The 15,726-nt window shown below is 40.1% G+C and overlaps 1 protein-coding gene across 3 annotated transcripts in view; it reads right to left on the minus strand.

The window, feature by feature from the left end:
- Positions 1-15,726, minus strand: part of map3k15 (mitogen-activated protein kinase kinase kinase 15) — a 25,423-nt gene that overhangs the window by 5,814 nt on the left and 3,883 nt on the right. Inside the window, exons 3-24 of one of the 3 annotated variants that reach the window (XM_032503418.1) lie at positions 15,565-15,588; positions 15,232-15,309; positions 14,038-14,231; positions 13,470-13,638; positions 13,266-13,372; positions 12,672-12,842; positions 12,466-12,578; positions 11,896-12,055; positions 11,481-11,631; positions 11,275-11,382; positions 10,820-10,869; positions 10,330-10,425; positions 10,096-10,183; positions 9,869-10,002; positions 9,475-9,602; positions 9,020-9,150; positions 7,935-8,040; positions 5,218-5,375; positions 4,199-4,382; positions 3,162-3,339; positions 2,287-2,461; positions 899-1,084 (exon numbers count right to left, since the gene is read on the minus strand). In XM_032503418.1, coding sequence (XP_032359309.1) covers positions 899-1,084; positions 2,287-2,461; positions 3,162-3,339; positions 4,199-4,382; positions 5,218-5,375; positions 7,935-8,040; positions 9,020-9,150; positions 9,475-9,602; positions 9,869-10,002; positions 10,096-10,183; positions 10,330-10,425; positions 10,820-10,869; positions 11,275-11,382; positions 11,481-11,631; positions 11,896-12,055; positions 12,466-12,578; positions 12,672-12,842; positions 13,266-13,372; positions 13,470-13,638; positions 14,038-14,231; positions 15,232-15,309; positions 15,565-15,588 — 2,889 coding nt within the window. Of the gene's footprint in view, positions 1-898; positions 1,085-2,286; positions 2,462-3,161; positions 3,340-4,198; positions 4,383-5,217; positions 5,376-7,934; positions 8,041-9,019; positions 9,151-9,474; positions 9,603-9,868; positions 10,003-10,095; positions 10,184-10,329; positions 10,426-10,819; positions 10,870-11,274; positions 11,383-11,480; positions 11,632-11,895; positions 12,056-12,465; positions 12,579-12,671; positions 12,843-13,265; positions 13,373-13,469; positions 13,639-14,037; positions 14,232-15,231; positions 15,313-15,564; positions 15,589-15,726 lie in introns of all 3 variants that reach the window. The other 2 variants (XM_032503417.1, XM_032503419.1) reach the window with 2 other exon arrangements.

Genomic DNA, 15,726 nt, shown 5'->3' on the forward strand with positions numbered 1-15,726 from the left:
ACACACACACACACCCACACACACACACAACAGATATTCAGACCTAAGATGATTCTCTGACTACTGAACATTACATATACACTCATGAGAGGAAATTTGATATTTATGCACTCATATGTAACTTACAGTTTAAACATAGTGACTAAAATAAATGTATCATTTTTGTTCAGAATTTATTGTTAGACAAAAGATTATTTAACATTGTAGGACAATTTTCCAACAATTTTGTCTGCATCATGTTGGATGCTAGGTTCACTTCATAGTAAGTCCATTTTTTGAAAAAAAATTAAATGTTTGATAAGTTATATAATATATATATATTGGATAAACATCATACTGACACTTATTAGCAATTCATTTCTTGGTGAACACAGTTGTGTGTACACCAAGAAATGCACACAACAACTAACATCTCTTGTCCTGTAGTGTTTGTCTTTTATCTTTGTTGCTCGGTTAATGTTTTGCATCTTAGAGTAGTAGTAGTGTGCACATCCCCACCGGTGAGGTGCAGGCCAAAAAAGGGGCTGAATACAATTGACAAGAATGAGATGTGAAGTGTAGGCATCTCATTCTTTTAAGTTGCATTCTTTCTTGCAATAAAAAAAAAACATTTTTAATTGCATATGCTCATAATAATGTGTCGTATAGGATCTTTTCCCGGGCATTTTTCTCATCTGTGACCATGGCAACCAGCTCTGAAAATGTTACTTGATTAGTTATGTTCAACAACAACAAATTCTTTGCACTACGTATTTTCTGAAGTCTTTTAACATTCTGCCATCTAGTGTGCCATTGCTGTTTTTACAACACCAGTTAAAAAAGGTCATGCCCTTATATAACAGCTTGCATATTCTATATGGGCTTGCATTTCCAACTGTGTGTGCATGTGTGCGCTAACCGAGTCCTGGAATCCAAATAGCACAAGCTGTATCTGGTTAATGGAGGTGGAGTCAAAGTCCAGGTCCAGCTTGAGCTTGGAAATGGTGGCCGCCATGATACGCCGCTCTGGGGAATGGATGAAGTCTCGAAGGATGCAGATGATCTGCTTAATGTGTTCGACTGACAGCTGGAGCTCTTCACTGCCCTATACATACACATAAACACACACACACACACACACACAAATTTACATACAGAAATCCAATAGAATTTTGACAAGCATGGATTTAAACGTACTGAACCTGTGAGAGTTATGTGATAAAGATGTATGGAACTGAATGGGTTTACAAAGTTTAACTACAAAAAGACACTGCACATGAAGCATGAATATTAACTCTTAGGTACAACTAATAATACAAATTTGAAGCATCTTAAATTGTGAATTTGTCATCAAAGCCCTTCTTTGTAGGACTTTGTAGGAACATCGGAGTTTGGTGCCACCTAGCGGTAGTATGAGAGGATGCAGGCTCCTTTTCTCACATGCATCATTTTTATGTGACTGGATTATGTTTACACTCAATAGTGCAGTTGGAGTGCACTAATGGGTTAGACAACTCAGCTGAACTCAGCCTTAGTTAACGGGACCTTACAAAAACTACACATATACTTTAACATGGCCACATGTCGCATAAACCTGATTTCTTTATTCTCATCTTTGGGGGGAGATTTGTCTAATATTTGGGTTTCCACACTGTAATTGATGCTTAGCAGGTCAGAGTTTCTTAAACATTCCTATTACGGAGCTATATGGAGAAGTGCACTAAAATTTTAATAATTAGCACCTTTTCTATATATCACTTTTCATAGACTTCAACTTTAAATGGCTCTAACTATTTGAGTTAGTTGTTATTTACTTCTTTTTTTTAAATTTTGTAGTTCAAGAATGCTATTAAGTTTGCCAATAGATAAACAACATAATACAAAACAAGACAAAGTATGAATAAAATGTCAAAATAAATGAAGTAGCACATTTTGTATTAATAAAAGGTAGGAATATTGTCATTCTGTTATGGTAAAAATACAACCAGGCTGCATATATCTTCCCTTGGAAATAGCTAATGTCTATCATTAGCTTTACCCATTGATCAAAAAAAGGCCTTGTCTGACTGTTTCAGTGTTCCAGATTATAACATCTCTCGAATAATTCCAATTGCATGCATTTTTGTGTGTTGAAAAAGACAATTGTGGAAAAACTTTGGTGTTGCTTTTATTCCTTCATTGGAAATCGGAAGATGATTTTTTACAGATCAGTTTACCCCTAATTCATTTAGTCTGTTAATGTATTTATTTTATGAATATGGCTCGTGGTGTGGATAAAGATGCAGTGAATCTTTGTCACAAACTCACCTGGATGTAATTCTCCTTGAGGTTGGAGATGACTTTTGCCTGGTCGTCATTGAGGACCTTGAACAGAATGGCCCGTCTCTCGCTGTCCTTCTTCAGCAAGAACAGACCGCCGTCCCTGTCCTCAGGGGAGGGGGGGACATTGCGGTCTTCCGACACTGAACCCTCATCTGGAACACTGCAACACACACACACACACACACACACACACACACACACAAAGTGATCTCACTGCAATATAAAATAACACATGAAAGCACACAACTGATTTACAACAGCGTAACGCGTCGTCCACTTTATTTACAGATACAAGTCTCTCCTGGCTACTATGTGTGCCCAGGAAAGTGCAGAGACAGCATGAGTCAGCGCGGCAGGTTGTGCACATATGTACGCACACACACATGTCTGTGCACGGGCAGATGTGCATGAGATTGTGCGTGTGTGCTCGGCCGCCAGCTGAAGCTTGTAAACTGATTAGACCTCATTATATCTGTATTGTAAAAGGCAGCGGAGCACACTGGGCACAATAAAGCCACCTGCCAACACAAATCACACACACACACACGCAGACACACACACAGACACACACACACTCTCATTCACATCTTCTCACATGACCTGTACTGTCCCAGCAGATTTGCAGTAGGTTTTTAAATTGTAAGAGTATGTAATATATTTTTGCATTCAGAATAAGCATGACAGAATTTGCAAAAGTAAACATCTTTGCTGGATCCAGTGATAATTATTGATGCAAATTCTGACAAAGCAAATGCAAGATTTCTAAGACATATGAGCACCATCTCTGAATTTTGGATCTCAAAATCCTATCAAATTTACAAACTTGACCTAGCTAACCCCACACAAACACACTTACACACCTCAAATAGTTGGAGTTGGTTGGTTTGAGCAGGTTCTCAGAGCCAGAGCTTTTCTTCTTCTGGAAGAAAACATCGTGTTTGGAGTCGCAGTCTGGACTCACGGAGCCGTGCTCACTGCTGCTGCTCCCGGTGGCCTCGAACTGCAACTGCACCGGCAGCGAAATGTTGTGCATGTAGTCTGCACAAAACATCAGTTTAGAAAAGAATGGAAGGAATCTATGTAAGTCTTGAGAGTTTTTTTTCTACGTAACATTCAAGTCAATCACACTTTTTCTTTGAACCAATCAGATTTTGCCATGACCTCCATTATCCAATCATGTTATTTCTGTCAAACTTTAAAACCTGTAACCTTCTCTACTGCTGTCAATAGCAGTTTTAGTTTCTGACTGGGCCAACTCACTTTCACCCCCAGTTTTTATGAGGACTAGTCGTCTCATTGGTCCGTCAAATTACTTTATCAAGAATCTCACTCCAGATTATATTCACTTGGTCAATGTTCTTGCATTTTGTTTTACAATTGTGCAAATAAATGAGATTTCTTAAGCCCACCTTTCAATTAATCTCTCTATTCTTGTGGCAGTGTATTTAACATGCTGTCTGCTATGAGATGTGTAACTTGTGTTTCTTTTGTTATTTGTCATTGTACAAGGGGGAAGAAAATTAGTTTCTCTTCTGGGGATTAATTAAGTTATTCACCCATATCGGTTGCCTGGGTAGCTGAGTTGGTAGAGCGGGTGCCCATATACAGTGGTTTACTCCTCAACGCAGCGGCCACGGGTTTGACTCAAACCTGTGGCCCTTTGCTGCATATTAATCCCCCTTTCTCTCCCCTTTCAAGTCTATGCTGTCCTGTAGAAATAAAGGCCTAAATGCCTAAAAAAAAATCTTTAAAAATAAGTTATTTTTCCATTACTAAGAACATCCCATAGACATTGTTTATCAGAGAGACTTCAGGTACTTGTTAGTGCTGGATACACAGTGCCTGTCAACACTGGAATATAATGCTCCCTGTGCTTCATTTTTGTACATGTGTTTACCTGATGGTTTGAAGGCGATCTTGCTCTTCTTGCCTTTGGCGTTGTGTTTGACAAAAGTGTCTTTGAGGAGGTCCGAGGTGATGGCTCTTTTGTGAGGGTCTGGCTCAAAGCAGCGCAAGATGAACGACTTGGCCTCCAAAGACAAGGACTCAGGGATCTCTGGGTGAATCTTAAACATGCCCACCTGTAACATAAAACCACAGTTACACAAAAGAATCATGACCTGGAAATTTGTTTTAGGAATCGTCGAGAGAGTAGGTGTTCCTAACAAAAGACTTACAGCTTCTATAATTACTATATCTATATATTTATTCAACATTTACAAACCCCTCATGTAGAGTTAAATACATGTACACAGAGTCAATAGTCGTTGTAGTACGTTGTAGGATGTTCTATGACGGCGCAATAATCATTTAAATCAAAGTATCTTTAGTCTTAGTAGTCTAGTGCTGGTACAAATTGCTATTAATAATTGTGTAGATGCATCCTGAGCTAACTTTAGGCTAACTGAACCTATAATTTAACATTAGGCTTTTAGCCTTGGTTGCTGTCTTTTTTGTCATTTTTGTTTGTAAAGTTGAACGTCCAGCGGCATTTTCATCTTTTTTTATATGCCGTTACTGTATGTGCAAAACATTAGTGTGTTTATCATTTTTTTGCAATCAAATATTTGTTATTAGACAATTAACAAACAAAACAGTGAGACATGAGAATGTGTCCCAGGGTGTGTTTATCAGTTGTAGCTGCAGGATGGGAGGTAAAGCTCCACCTCTTAAATGAAAGCTAAAATGTATGAGTAGTGTCCCATTTAAAATTAGAACAGACTGATGCAGTGCGGAAGTGAAGGTGAAACATTTTAAATGACGCAAGCACGCAATGACGTGCACTCGCTAGCCTGTTCCATTTTCATGCTCTCGGAATACTAAGGAGGAGCCTAGCCTAGCCTCTGAAGAACATGACCTGGAAGGACCAGTCCTACCAAGGAAGGATGCTTGACTTTGAGAAACGGCAGTACCTACCTTAAACATGGCTGCCTGTGGTTCTCCCAGTTCATGAAAGGGAGGTTTTCCAGTGGCCATTTCTATAATGGTGCATCCCAGGGACCAGATGTCAGCCGGGGCCCCGTACCCTCGAGGGCCCTTATCAATGATTTCTGGAGCCATGTACTGCAGAGTACCTGCAGACAGAGATGCAGATGATGACCTGGAACAATTATTATTTCATAGATAACAGCTGAAACACACCACAAGCGTAAGCGTTGCATATAGCTGCATGGTGCAGCTATTTTTATTTTGCCCATGTTGTCCCATCTGACCAGTCATACCAGGCGCGTAGCGTCCGCGTAGCGTCCGCGTAGCGTCCGTGTAGGCCTGCGCACTGCAGTGATAGTTTCTACATCTTCTTTATTTCATGCACAATAACATATGTGTCAAGCCAGGCAGGTAATCACATAGAAGAAGACCAAAGTGCAGCCGAATATTTTTTTTTTTAAAACAGCCATGTTCTTGGTGATATTGATTGTCTTGACTTCTCACAGTGAGACACGCAATCAGGCACACAGAGAGAGAGACAGACGGATGGACAGAGAGAGAGACATTTAATTTGTTATTCCCACATTATCAGGAAGATCAGTGTTTTAAGGTTCTCCTTCATGCTTGTTGTTATTATTAGCCTGTGAGAAAATCTCCCAGCATGCCCATGGTGCAGCATTGTACCTACTTTATTGCGCAATCCAGAGCCTCTGTACTCTGGTGGCAACTGAACCCAGGGAAAACCTAATGTTGGAGGACGAGTGGCCTTCTCCACACACACACGCACACGCACGCACGCACGCACATACACGCACACATATGCATGCATGCACGCACACACACACACACACACACACACACCACACACACACACACACCGCACACACACGCGCACACGCACACACAGTCACATATAGGCTTCAATTACCACAGTTTTCCAACTCATGCTGTCTCTTTATAGATAAATAGAGAGAGAGAGAAAGAAAGAGAGAGAGAGAGAGAGACAGAGAGACAGAGAGACAGAGAGAGAGAGAGAGAGAGAGAGATGACCGGTATGAATGGCCAGGCGCACGATCAAGCACGTATCTACGCTACGCAACACTTGTGCGTGTGGTGTGTTCCAGCTGTTGGGGATAGGCAATCTCGTGATATAGCATTAGTGACTCACAAACTGAAGCTGAGATATTGAAAACATGTCTCTGGACACAAGCTGGATCTTAAACTGGACGTGAAATTTAAGTTATTTTAGCCCCAAATCTGAGTTCAGAAGAATTTGTTAATTGTATTTCATTCTATCCTTGTAGAGGATGTATTTTGTCTACAGATTTGGCATTTCCAGTCTGCTCTAAATGCTGTGAGAGAGCTATAAAAAACATGGAGTCAGAGGAGAGACAGATAAGGACACACACACACACACACACACACACACACACACACACACACACACACACACACACACACACCTGCTAATGAAAGGTAAACACCCTTCTGCCTCTGCTTGATTACCTAATCTAATTACACGCCTCGCTGGCTGCTGGAGAAGGCCAGATGGTCGATGAATGTGTATGTTCGTACGCATTGACATGCACGCTCGTCCGTGCTCGTGTGTCTGAGTGTTTCTATAGAGGCTGATAGTGGCTCTTGACATTTTGAGGGTCAGTTGATATTTACACTCATAGACTGCAACATTTCTATGACTCCACTGGGCGCCTGGTAGGGTTGCACGATATCGACAAAATGTGATATTGCGATATTGATAATGAATATTACAATATTTAATTCCGATACTTTTAAACACATGTAAAATTACAAAAGTTACAGGAAAATGCAATATAGTAAATAATATATCATATATCATAGATTCATAACAATATAGAGCACAGTGAGACTCCTATATGCCTCCTATAGGTCATGAATGAAAAATATTCAAACTCTGCCTGCACCATCTTTTATAAAGTTGCTGTATAGCTACCTGGGAGAAATATGGCGGGGGGCAGATGGGATTTGGTACCGTTTGTCTGGTTCATTCAGAGGCTTCTTGAAGCCTTTTTATCCACTGTGTGGATGAGCATCACATCTTTGGCCAAATAATACGCTATAGCATTTGTGATTTCGGTTAATCTCTTCGTTGGTGAGGCTTATTTGGCTAGCTCTGGCGTATTAATTGCAGCAGGTTTCTTTTGGGAAAGTATCATGCACTCATGATTTGTTCTGTTTTCTCTATCTATTTCTTCATTTACACTGTCACTCTGTCGAACACATGTCACATGGTACACTCCATAGGGTTTGTCACATAGTGGCATAGTAACTGGCCAAGGAAACATGATCAATATTATTTTCTCATCGATGCAGTGGCCGCAGGTTCGACTCCCCCTGTGACCCTTTGCTGCATGTCATTCCCCCCTCTCCCCTTTCATGTTGTCAGTTGTCCCATATAAAATAAAGGCTTAAAAGGCCCAAAAAAACAAATACAAAAAAAGTGACTTCATTTATGCAGTCCAGACTGAATTACTCTCTTGTGATGTCTTGTTTCTTTCTCTCTAAGACAATAATGGAGTATTTCATTATTGTATACTGGACAAAGCTTTAACTGGTGGTACACGGTGTTATTTTTTGATGATTTAGTTGATTGAAACTATATTCATGTTAAAGAATTGCGCACATGCCAGTTAAAAGTATATATGTTTTTGTGTACAAGATATTACCAGTGAATGTCTCGGTGCAGGGGTTGACTCCTGCCAACCTCTTCGAGGTACCAAAGTCTGAGATCTTCAAGACACCGCTGTAGGTGTTCACCAACACATTATCACCCTGATGGAGAAACAACAGCAGTTTCCTATTAAATCACAACCACACCACTGTGAGTATGTTTAATGTACACTAATATTTCATTAGTATTCCAAATATAATAATATTCTAAATGTTAAAAGGTCATGTAGACAGTGTATTCCTTGTGGATATCCAAATTAGGTTTTCTTCTGAATGTAGCATTTTCTGACATGTGTGATATACTGGTATTATTTGAGTCTTAGAAGCAGTCTTTAGACATGTATATTGCACATTTGGAAAATGCATCGTAATTGGAGTTTTTACCCCAGTTTGCGACAGTTTTGTTCAGTATTTTAATGGTTTTCACATACAATTAATACAGATTAAAATACACATAATCAATTAAAGATGTGATGGAGAGATGCAAAAAAAGCCTTAGAGGGTTAAATACAAAAAGTAATATAATATTAGGAAATACTAGGGTTTTTACAAAGACAGTTTTACCACCTCTTGCCTGTTCACAGCTTACGGTCAGCTATGTGTGTTGCTATGGTTGTTGTACACATGCCTATTAGCCAACAGTTTGCAAGGCTAGGGCAGATATGCATGCCCAAAAGAAAAGCACACAATTCTGGTTGGATGGAGAAACACGCTTACTTTTTTAAACATAATGAAAGACTTGGATATCGACAGATTTTTGGATTTGCACAAATACCGTAACGCAGACCTTTTCAAGAAGGTGGTTGAAGGAATAAAAGAGGAGGGCTGTGTTCGCCCAGTCCAACAATTCTGCCACTGAGGAAAAAATATCCTATTTCGCCCAGCTGGATGTAAACGTGAATAATAGTGAAATGTTCACGTTTAAATAGCCATGTTACCTTAACAGGGATATTTTCTCAACGTAATAAAGGCAAAAACAAAATATTGTGTACATGTAAACGTAGTCAGTAATGTAACACTTGATCGCAACCACAACACCACAGTATTGTACGAAGAAATCCTTTGACGTGCTGCCTTGTACCTTGATATCTCGGTGGACGATCTGGTTCTCATGCAGGTATCGGAGCCCCTCAAGGATCTGTCTGGTGTAGAAGATTATAGTTGCCTCCTTCAGCGGACCCCATTTAGACCGCAGCAGCACAGACAGGCTTCCTGGAGAAAGGAACAGAAGGAGTGTCCAAAACCTATCATGAAATGGGAAGATGACCAAGCAGTTAGAGAGACCGCTCAGTAACCGAGAGGTCACAAGCATCGATCTCTGAAGTAGACAATTTGTCCATCATGAATCAAGAATCAATCTGCCTACCTGCACAGGATACAATTATCAGTAAAGCACAAAGTAGACAGTATTTTTGTTCTGGTGTTCTATCAATGCATTTTCTGTTGATAATGAGTTTCTAAGGATTGATGGTTTTCCAAACAAGTACACGTAACAATGTGCAATTGTTTTACCATCTCTCTCTTGTACAAACGCACCTCCAGGCACTTGCTCCATAAAGATCTTGATGTATCCGTTCTCGGAAACCGAGCCCAAGTACTGAACAATGTTCCTGTGCTTCAGGTACTTATGAAGGGCAATCTCTTCATGAAGGGGCTGGGAGTACCTAATTCACACCAAGAGAAAAAGAACCAAAACAAATACTTTTTCCCAACCTTATTTATCCAGATAAAATTAGCTTATAATGCATAACTAGAAAAAGTAACCTGGTGTTGTCAAAATAAGACTTGAATTAAGACATTTACAAACCAATTCTGTGACAATAAAACCAACTGGACAAAAGATTTTGCTCCAACTTTTTGAATATTGAATGTGGCAGGTTTTGATCCAGGGTCACTACAGGTCATCGTAATTCTACACAACCACACCTACCTGCTGTCTCTCTCAGGGATCTCTTTGATGGCAATTCGGACCTGGTTGCTGACGTCTCTCCCAGCGTACACCACTCCATAGGTGCCCCGCCCCAACACCACCCTGTCACCTGTCTCATTGGTGTCATACTCATACTGTAACACACACAGAAACACACATTTAGTAATCATAAACTGGAGTTATAAATAAAGATATTTACTGTAAAATAAGGTCTAGATATTGATGACCTCCAGTGTATCTCCATCTCCTTCCCCCTCCAGCTCCACAGCGTTCCCCGTACCATCAGATATCATCTCTTTCACCATGGAACAGAACCTTAACACGACATTATAACATTATTATTTCCCACTCTTGGCCATCAGGTCATTGTTGCAGTACCATCGCACATACGTACTGTACGAACACAAACGCGGACAAACACACACACCTACACAGACACATCTAGAGGTGTGTGTCCTCACCGACCGCACTGTTCCTCAGTGGAGAAGTAGATCTGGAAGTCGTCAGAGTTATCATGGACGTAGAGGAAGCAGCACCGCTCATCAAACTTACTGATGCTGCAGACAGACGAGTTAGAGTAGATGAAAGTTCAGATTATTTGTTTTTTGTCTTTCTCTGTAATATTACATCTTTTGTCAGGATTACAAAAATTTATTTTAGACAGTGCATTAGTTTTAAGGTACAAACAAAACTTTGGTCATGCCATAATTTGTTTTCAATTGTAGCAAACTGCAGCTCATCTAAGTAACATGTTTTTATGCGTTAACATACATTGTTCAGTTTAGTTTGTGAGCAGAAATTAACTTTGTACTTCTCATAGTAATAAAGCCAAATAAACAGTGACATTGGTGTGTTTAAGCTGCATCGTGTCCAACATACGGCTCAGTTATGGGAACTTTTTGCATTTCACATTTCACACTGGATTTCACATCCAGCTTAACTTATTCATACCTAATGCCTTTGATGGACATCGCAGTGAAGTTCCACTCATGGATCCCTTTCTGAAATTAAAGTGCATGAAGTTTTTTATTTTCAAAAATTAAAAAAATAACATTTTACAAATGTATAAGGACCAGAAGGAGATAGCACATTTGTGATTTTCCTTCTTGATATTAACAAATATTCGGATGTTGGTTTATCAAGAGAGATAGTATGCCACTATTTTTTGTCACTTCAGTGGATGTTTAAGGTATGAGCTTCATTTACGTCATGAATGATTCTTTAAATCTATTTCCATTGCAGGTTATCACATTTAGCTTTTATTACTCCGCCAACTTTTCCACCTCAGCCAGGCAAAAAAACTTTTTTGTTCCTTCTGCGCTTCCTCTCAGGTGGTAGCGGCAGTTCATTGTCAATGGTGCAATGCAATAAAATGCTGCGGTAAACGGTGCCGGTGATGTTCTTACCATTTCGGGAGGGGAAACATGCCAAATAGAGACGTTCTTCTCTTCCGCTTCATTGTTTATGGACACATAAGACGGCTGGTAAACCTTAGTTGGCTCTAAAATCAACACCTGCACAAAAAGAAAAAGAAGAATTGACGGACATGTTAGCATCAGTCTCCTTATATCAGATGAAATATGTTTGAGTGTTTGTATATGTGTGTTTGTACTGGAAACCGCAGTCGATTGGTGGTGCCCTGCGTGGCCTCGACGATGATGTCCATCCAGAAGTTGAGCCTCTCCCGCTGGGGAGAATGTTCCACCGTCTGCTTCTTAAACCTCTGGATCAGCTGCAGGTTTTGCACTACCGACCGCAAATACCTGGAAGAAAATGCACATGAAAAAATCACTGGAAAATCATATGCATGTTTAATGGTAAAAAAAACAAAACAATAAAGGGACCAGCAACTTTTCCAGGAGCATCTCAATTACCCTGTTAATACACTCTATTTCCTCAAATATTACTTTTTTCAGACCGCAAATCGTTCTTGATGAATACTTTTACTTTACTGATAAATGTGTAGTGATAATGCACCATAACAGTACTGAAAACATAGAAAAATCTTTTTTTATGAATGTCTTTACCAGAGAGGGGGCTTGAGTTTGAAGAGCTTCTCAGCAGCCTGAGTTGCTTTAGGGATGTCGTTAGCTAGCATGCTAACGGTGAAGAACTGGCCTACGTCCCAGTAGTTGTTCATTTTCTCCAGGGAACCTTTGCGCCCCAGCAGACTGTTCAACCTCACACCTAAAGACATGAGGTTATAAGTGTGAATATATATTATTTTCTTTTACCACATACAATTGAGCTTAAATGACAGCAAAATTACAAACACAATTGTTTTCTAGCAATCTCTGCATTCTGCATTTTAGCATGTACATTAGCATACTTACTGTAAATGCAGCAGGCTTTGTAGCCTAGCTAGCTTGTTTTGTTCACATATATTTGGGATGCTAGCTAGCAGCTAAGTTTGTAGTTACTGTATCAGTTAACTATTTAGCTTGACACCGACACAGTGGATGCAGTAAACAATGGCTCATTGAATGCAACTGACACATTTTAAAATGTTCTTTTTGGGTGCTTCCAGCTTGATTCCGGCGTTGTTGGCTTGATAAATCAATCAAAGGGTGGGGGTGTTAAGTTCAGGTTCCTCTCACCTATTTTTCTCAGTTCAATGGAGCTCTCAAACTGTTGTCCAGAAACTATGAGCAGGACAGCCAGGTTGATACCAGAGTACAGAGTTGGCTGCAGCTCAAACCCCTTGCTGTACCTGCATAAATAATAATCAATAATTAGGGTTGTAGATTGTAGATTAAGGATTCTCAGCATTAGACTGCATAAACGAGTGTGGGTGTGTTCATACCACTGTATAGCGTTGACCCTATTTTTGGTATCTTTGCAGTCTGAGTCCAGGAAGATGTCCTTGTATATCCGTCCACAGAGGCAGAACATGTCCGGTGCTGGATGTTCACACGACTGCAACACTTGCAGCATCACTCTGAGAGCCTGCTCCCTGTCACCAGGACTGTTTCTCCTGCACACAAACAGATGTATAAATTAACGTAAAATAAAATCCACAATTTAATACATTAAGACAATCATCAATTATGTGATTTAAAGATCAATTGAAAGCACCAAAATTACGTGAATTTTTGTTGCCTAAACCTAAATTGTTTGCATGGTGCAGGTATGTAATTTTAACTTGATGTGGTAGCCCCTTGTAATTCTGCGTTTAAAGGGTTGTGGTCATTTCCTGTTTTCTGTGAAATCATGGAATCAGGATTCTCCACCTATCCAAAGCTCTTGCAAAAGTTGCGTCTGAAGTAAACACAAAAATGTTATTGATAAAAAATAGAAATAAAAAAAATAAGTTATGACTTTTACATTACAAACTGCTTGGCGGTAAAAGCTTCCTTTTGCAAACGATGCATGGATTTTTGCTTCTGTGTAGGCCTACCTGTTGAGGGCGAAGGCGTAGTGGAACTGGATCATGGGCTGCGTGGCCAGATCACAAGTTGGCAGCATCTCCAGAGTCTCTACCAGCTTCACCATGGCATCGTAGTCCTAGCGGTCAGATAAGGGTAAAATTATTTCTTGTCTTTCAGTTTAATATGATGCGTGTATGTGTTAAGCACTGTTTCTTCAACTACTTTGATTGTACCTGTATGTCTCTGTAAGAAAACAGCAGGTTCATGACGATGTCTTGAGTGAGGACTTCCGTGTTGTCGATTCGGAGTTTGATGCGGGAAAGCTCCTTAGCCAGCTCCTCTCCCTGGTACTTCTCTCTGGCCTTCCTAATGTCATTTAGCAGGGTGTCCTTAAAAGAAGCACTGCAAAACAAAGACAGTAAAAGGAGAGACTATGACATGAGAGAAAATTGGTTAATTAGTCTGGGTGTTTTTTGGCATACTGCAGATTTTGCTGTGGTTTGCATACTGCATGTTTTGGCAAAATCAGTACACACTGCTAGTATAGTAGGTGGCTTTAAATACAACCCCTGTTCCAAAGCATTTTTTAAATAATTTTGTATTATTGATGTTTTATCTGATTTTCATGTTTTGGGGGAAAAAGTAAAAAACAATGTGCTCTTTGAATCATACATTTGTGGGTCCATTTAGTCAAGAGAGAAACAAGGTCCTGCATGCTGAGGTTATACCATATACCCACCTACACGTGAATTTAATAAGATAAGATAACTTGTGTATGATCATGTTTTAAACGTGTCTCACCTGGATGTGACATGAATGTCCTTCAGCAGGCTGGTGAAGCGGTCAGTCAGTGGAACGCAGAGCGGCCCCAGCAAGTTGTCCCAGCTGGGCTGCATGTACTCACTGGCCCTGCGCTGGGCGTCACTCTCACAGCACATGTACTCATGGTTAGGAGTCACTATGTAGGGGATGAAGTAGTAGTTACCACTGGACGCCTGGAAGGAGAAAAGGGAAACATTTTTTTCTCAAAGGAAAAAAAGAGGACACAGATTTGAGTGTGAGTACCAGAGGTAAATACAGCTATCTCAGATAAACACACACATGACGGATGCTGCTCCCAGGTGTAAAAGGAGTCCAGGAAGGGATGGAGACGTTGGGGATAATAGATTGATTAGTGAGGAGGATCAGTACGAGCACAGGATCAGTACACCACTGAAGCATCATGAGATAAGAAAATCCTTTATTGATCCCCAGAGGGTAAATTCAGGCATTGCAGCAGCACAAGACAGAGATAAGCCTACAGATTGAGAAGTATAAGTACAAAATAGAATCCTAAATAAAAACTAAATAACAAGCAACTGTGTGGAGGAGGGGTGGGGGTAGTGCACGATCACTGAAGGCTTGCTATATGGATGCAAAGACAGTGATGTTCTCATGGGGGGGGGGCGACAGAAACCATTTTTAAAAGCATTAAAATATAATCAAAATATAATCTGCCAACAATATGAATGATAATAAAATGGCTATTGTATCATAAGTAATACAACGTTGTCCTTTGGTGATAAGCGTGGGGTGTACAGTGGGTTTTTAGAGTTTTTTTGCTACCTGAAGCAAAATTCAACATCAATTTGGAATAGAGGATGAGCAGTCCATTTTAAATGTATGATATGTGAACTTGACATCCTCCTCTGCAGAACAGCACCATCAATTGTATCATCTCAACCAAGATGAGACAGTGGCTGTTCTAAATTCTATTTCCACAGTGACTTATTACACGGGATAGCTAAAGTTCAACAATAATTATTGTCCCAAATACAAATTCATTAGATCCTTCCTTGGTTTTGTGAATTATAAACTGGTGTTTAGGGCAGTTCATTTGTTATTCACAAGGTATCAGGGAGGTCAGTGTTTCCAATGGCTCTCCTCCATGCTTGTTGTTATTATTAGCCTGTGAGAAAATCTCCCAGCATGCCCATGGTGCAGCATTGTACCTACTTTATTGCGCAATCCAGAGCCTCTGTACTCTGGTGGCAACTGAACCCAGGGAAAACCTAATGTTGGAGGACGAGTGGCCTTCTCCACACACACACACACACACACACACACACACACACACACACACACCCAATACTTAAAATCTGTTACTAAGATAAATGTGTGTGTGTGCGTATGTGAGATAGAGAGAGAGAGAGAGAGAGACTGTAGATATGAAATCCTGCATGCATTTGTACGTGAGAGGACAACAGGCACTTGTCACAAATTTTACTCCACAAATAGCACGAAACAGTAAATCACTCTGAAACATAAAACACATACACAAAAACTTACTGTGTTTTTCTGTACCACCATGTCCTGCAAGGAGATAAAAACAGAGCACGAGAGAATGGATTTAAAGAGCATTTATTTCTTTGTACCGATGAATTGTACTGCTATGTTACAACTTCAAACAGCTGTTTTCCCCTGAAAGCACAGTGCACTGCACACACACAC

This window comes from Etheostoma spectabile, chromosome 22 (assembly GCF_008692095.1).
Source record: "Etheostoma spectabile isolate EspeVRDwgs_2016 chromosome 22, UIUC_Espe_1.0, whole genome shotgun sequence".
NCBI lineage: Eukaryota > Metazoa > Chordata > Actinopteri > Perciformes > Percidae > Etheostoma > Etheostoma spectabile.